At 41.1% G+C, this 5,235-nt stretch overlaps 1 protein-coding gene and 1 long non-coding RNA gene across 2 annotated transcripts in view; both read left to right on the top strand.

Annotated features, from left to right (window-relative positions):
- The window catches only part of LOC134183241 (BSD domain-containing protein 1-like), a 5,542-nt gene extending 4,544 nt beyond the window's left edge, over window positions 1-998 (top strand). The window contains exons 10-11 of the mRNA XM_062650730.1: window positions 1-162; window positions 806-998. The exon at window positions 1-162 is cut by the window's left edge and continues 359 nt beyond it. Coding sequence (XP_062506714.1) covers window positions 1-162; window positions 806-844 — 201 coding nt within the window. The 3' untranslated portion in view covers window positions 845-998. The remainder of the gene's footprint in view (window positions 163-805) is intronic.
- A 3,440-nt stretch (window positions 999-4,438) lies between these two features.
- Window positions 4,439-4,973, top strand: LOC134183046 (uncharacterized). The gene is made up of 4 exons (XR_009970433.1): window positions 4,439-4,563; window positions 4,628-4,677; window positions 4,754-4,800; window positions 4,873-4,973. It is a non-coding gene; the product is annotated as an uncharacterized LOC134183046 (long non-coding RNA).
- Window positions 4,974-5,235: the final 262 nt, after the last annotated feature.

Below are 5,235 nucleotides of genomic sequence, written 5' to 3'. Positions count from 1 at the left end.
GGCGAGGAGACGGCTGAGTTGGAGTCGAATAGAATCGATGACGTTTTGTTGGACGTGCTCAACGAACAGATGACTCCTCGACAGGAGGACGAGTTTGTGATGGTTGCGAGTTCGTTGGTGAGAGATGAAGTGTGTATGGCGAGAGATGAGGAAAGGAGGGAGGCGAGTTGTGGCTCTTTGTGTGGTTGTTTGTTTCGTTGTGTGTGTCTCTGTTTGTCTGTTTGTCTGTCTGTCTGTTTGTCTGTCTGTCTGTCTGTCTGTCTTGTGTTTGTCTGTGTCTGTCTGTCTTCTGTCCATATGTGTGCGTGTATGTCTGTTCGTTTGTTGATCTGTCTGTCTTCTGTCTGTCTGTCTTCTGTCTGTTTGTCTGTCTGTCCGTCTGTGTGTGTTTGTCTTCTGTTTGTGTGTGCGTGTGTGTGTGTGTGTGTGTGTGTGTGTGTGTGTGTGTGCGCGCGCGTGCGTGCGTGCATGCGTGTGTGCACGTGTGTGCGCGTGCGTGCGTGCGTGCGTGTGTGCACGTGTGTGTGTGTGTGTGTGTGTGTGTGTGTGTCTGTCTGTCTGTCTGTCTGTCTGTCTGTCTGTCTGTCTGTCTCTCTGTCTGTCTGTCTGTCTCCCTGTAAATTGTCTGTTTGTTTGCTGTGATTTGTTTGCTTGTTTTGTGTTTGTCTGTCTGTTTATTTTCATCTGTTTTTGGTTTATTTTTCTGTCTGTCTGTTTGTCTCACTATGCATGGTTATCACCAAGGACAATTATCATTAATTAATATTAACTTCAAATTATATACTTTGATACGTTTGTTCTTTAGAATGAAGAAAGTGAAGACAAATGGCTGTCATGGGACTGAGAACACATTACAAGATGTTGTGAAGATCTGTGCTGCTTTATTCAGAGAGATTCAATAGAATGCTTTAGGAGAGAGAATTTGTGATTAATTAACATAGCCACACATAGACACACCTTTTTGTGAGACAATTATAGTAATTGTTACCATTGCAAGGAATGTGCAAGAACGCGTCACACACACACACACACACACACACACACACACACACACACACACAGTGACACACACAGTACACACACACACACACACACACACACACACACACACACACACACACACACACACACACACACACACACACACACACACACCACAGAGCTGCCAACTCTCCCGCATTGAGCGGGAGACTCCCGCATTTGGGAGCCTTCTCCCGCCTACTCGCATTTGGCATCAAATCTCCCGCATTCTGACCATTGGTGGGCGTGCCTGTTTTGTGTAACCATACAAATGTACACTTAATTAATGAATTAATGAATACATACTTGATATCATTGTCTATGTGCCAGCTCCTCTTTTCAACCGGCTCTTTCATACATACTTAGTCACAATCAGAGTCTCTAGGTCCAACATTGACCTAGAAGGAGTCAGGCAAAACTGCCCGGAAGTGGAAAGGGGAGGGGCTGGGTATACCAAGGAGTAACATCAGTTGCATATTGCTGGAAAAGCGAGCGAAGAGGGCCACAAAACAATAAAATCTAGAACATCCCAACTATAGCAGCGAGAATGTGTATATCTCGTTCTTATATTTAGTCTAGGCTTATATTTATTTATAGGCAGTATAGTACCTACAAGTTCTGTGTTTTACATTTGTTGCACTTTGCTTATCTAAGTGAACTGTTTATATATTATTTAACACTTACTACGATTTAATTTATTGATATTAAAGCTATTGTAGGCGTGTCAAAAATTGTTAGACTCACGCATTCTCCCGCATTTTTTCCTGCAAACTCACGCATTTTGATTCTGCTAGGTTGGCAGGTCTGACACCATAATCCAGATTAACTAGAGATATATCGACAGTTACATCCCTTCTTACGCATGTCTAACTAAATCAATATACCAAATACAAAATCGTTGCTTCCTCTAGATAACGATCTGGAGCATCTATATTATTGATTTCCGAAAAGGGGCCCTTTCTCACAATTTTGTCATAACATTTCATTCTTCATCACTGATTACCATTCCGTTATTTCCAAGATTGTGCGTTTTGCCACTATGCGAGAAAACCGTTGTGCCCGTTTCAGACGCAAGAAATGGGCAATTTCTTGCGTTTTCTTGCGTTTGGAACCGACTTTTACTAATATCTTAAAATATCGGAACAATCAACGCGGTGTCAAACAGCGTCTATCTCATCTAGACAAACACTCCACATCAATCTAAAAATTTTTTGCAAATTATTTTGGATAAAAACACAGTATTGATAGTTTTGCATGGTTTTCGTATTTGGTGTGTTGTAAATCTTCCTAGAATCGCCATTGCGAAGCGTACAACTTCAACACATTTGAAACAGTCGTTACAGCAGAGGTCTGGCCACGCGAGACTGTGATGGTGTGTGGGGACGGGGGATTTCCCTACTGACAAGTAGGATTGGTTTTCACATCCGCATTGAAACTGCCTATGAGTCTAGAGAGATGCGGTATGCCAAACATCCTGGCAACCCCCTATGCTTTCTTTACGCTATGCAATAACACAACAGACGTCGTTCTTACCTGTAGCAAGATCCTACACACACGCGCATGCGTCATACAATCTCCTGTTTCCGTTTTTCATAAAAAACCTCTTTTAATTAAAAAGGAAGCGTGTCTGTTTCTATAGCAATAATTTAAATGTAGAAACAGTTACAAACTACTATTTACCAAGTAAAACCTAGTAACATAAATAGGGGGCGTCGTCAGAGTCGTGGATTCAAGCAGACGCTGCGTTTTTTCGTCCAGCAATTTGAGCGCGTTCTCTAGCAACACGTCGTGTTCTTGTCTAAAATACGTATAATCGTGCACATTGCACGGTAATACGGCATTTAGGCGTGGTTAATTACTCAGGTTACGCCCATATTTCAATGTTTATCTGCCTTATTTTACCACCAAATTGTACTATTACAATCATACACATATACTGTATACATTACAGAGACATCGCTGACTTCAAGCGTCAGGCTCAATTAGTTGTTTTGTCGACAATCTGTTGAGATCTCGTGTCAACGAAAGTGATGGACTCCACCTACTAGAATCCAAGTAATCGATCTAGAATGTCGTGTACCGGGTATCCGTGTGATATGACGTCATTCCTGTTTGCAGCAATTATCTAAACCCCAGAAACAGTGTTTGAATGGCAAGTATATAAGCAACAGGATTAGCCCCTACTGCATTGCTCTTCGGTGCATGTGACTGTCTGGTGAGGTCAACTTGTATCTACTGTCTAGGAGGAAGAATGACTCTTTGGTACAACTGTGTCGCATTGGTAGCCAGCGCATTACTGGGTAAGATCAAGCTTTTAGTGAATGCGTTGGTGTCCACAACATGCATGTAGAGTCAAGTCAGTAGAGTCAGTAGAGTCAGTAGAGTAAATAGAGTCGGTAGAGTCAGTAGAGTAAATAGAGTCAGTAGAGTCAGTAGAGTAAATAGAGTCAGTAGAGTCAGTAGAAATTTTATGAAGTCACATGCAACTGTATAGAGGCTTAGGCGAGCTATAGAGTCATGCAACTGCGAAGCTCTTATGTGTACGCGGACTGCACAGCCACCGTTGGATTGCATGTACATATTTAGGACTAGGCAACACATTCTCATCTCAACAGTTACAGCCTTTGTTTACTGCATGGTTAATAATACTATCTTGCGATCTGCACTACGAAATTATGGCTTTTCAAGTATGGCATGTTATAGAATTTATTTGCGGATTCTTCGTCGCCAGCACTACCACATTATACTGGGTACCGGTACGATATTGTTTGTATACGCTCCAGCTCTACGTTTGTCAAGCATTATAGCATGCACTTTTCATGCAGAGTTGTATGACGCTATAGCTCAAAGATGCATGTCTAGAGCTGTGCTACTTATACTTTATCTCTTACTAGTTACACCAGCTACAACTCAATCTGATGCAACTGGCTGCACCAGTAGTGCAATACTGAAACTGCAAGCTTCTTTGGACGACCAAGCTCGTTTACTGCGATGCCTTCTTGCGGGAGACAACGACAGTCCTGTTTGTGCAAGCGCTGTGACATGTAAGGTTTCATCAATCAATTTTTATGCGCATTCACTACACACAGAGGTGTGCATGGTCTGTTGCATATAGCTAGAGTAACTCTAGACGATACAACAGCAGTTGTTGTTTGTTGTAACAGATGGAACTAGAGCTCATCCAGCTAGAAGTTGTGCTGATCTGTTGAGGCGAAGCAAAAAAATTCCGAGTGGTTATTATTGGGTAAAGCCAATTCCAACAGGAAATGACGTTTTTCATGTTTACTGTGACATGACCAATTACGGTAAATATTTGAGGTACAAGTATAGAAAGTTAATTATAAATAAACATTACTTTACAATTAGGTGGTGGTTGGACTCTAGTTGTTGGTATTAATTCTCAAAATCGTCTACATCTTCAAGGCGGCTCTGTGGGTACAAGATGCAGAGGAGGAGATGTTTGTGTGGTTCATCGTACAAATGGAGTGATACCTGCGAGGAAATTAGATGACAGGATTATAAGAGCTCTCGCTGATAACGAAGGTTCGCTTTGTTAAATAATTAAGATATATAATAATAGTATTTATCAGTTGTGTTTGTTGTCTAGGAACGTTTAGAGTTGACGTTGGTCCTAGCAAATACACAACGTTTTATCAAGTATAAAATAGTTTATATTGCAATATTGCAATTGTTAATCCAAATCCTTACGTAATTGATTGTACGTACGTTACAGCTTCCACATGGTTCAGCAGGTTTTCAATCTAATTGCGGAGGAACGAGGTAACTAAGTTAACAAGCTTACAAGCATGTAGTTGGTGCTTTGTTTTACTAATACACATTTTGTTGTTGCAGCTGTGCACGAATAATTACATCTCACAGTTATCCTTACAAATGGGAGTCAAACTGCAGAGGAATAACAGTTGGATATAAAATAGCTAGCAGTAGTCACAAAGGTAAGGCTTTGTAGTACTGTTGAGATAATGACTGTCTGCTGCTGCAATGTATACAGTTAAACTGCCGAGAAGTGACTGTTACTTTGTTTGCTGCTAGTATTTGACAATCATGACAACCAAGAGTGCGGGTCTTTATGGTCATCTTCTCGTCACTGTAAGCTTTTACAGTTTCAAATATTCTAGTCACTTATTTGCAAATTTATTCATTAGCTGACAAGCGTGTCTTATACGGCTACACTGGTGATGATGGAAAACACACTGG

This window comes from Corticium candelabrum, chromosome 8 (genome assembly GCF_963422355.1).
Source record: "Corticium candelabrum chromosome 8, ooCorCand1.1, whole genome shotgun sequence".
In the NCBI taxonomy this organism is placed as follows: Eukaryota; Metazoa; Porifera; class Homoscleromorpha; order Homosclerophorida; family Plakinidae; genus Corticium; species Corticium candelabrum.
This window is presented reverse-complemented; position numbering and strand designations above follow the sequence as displayed.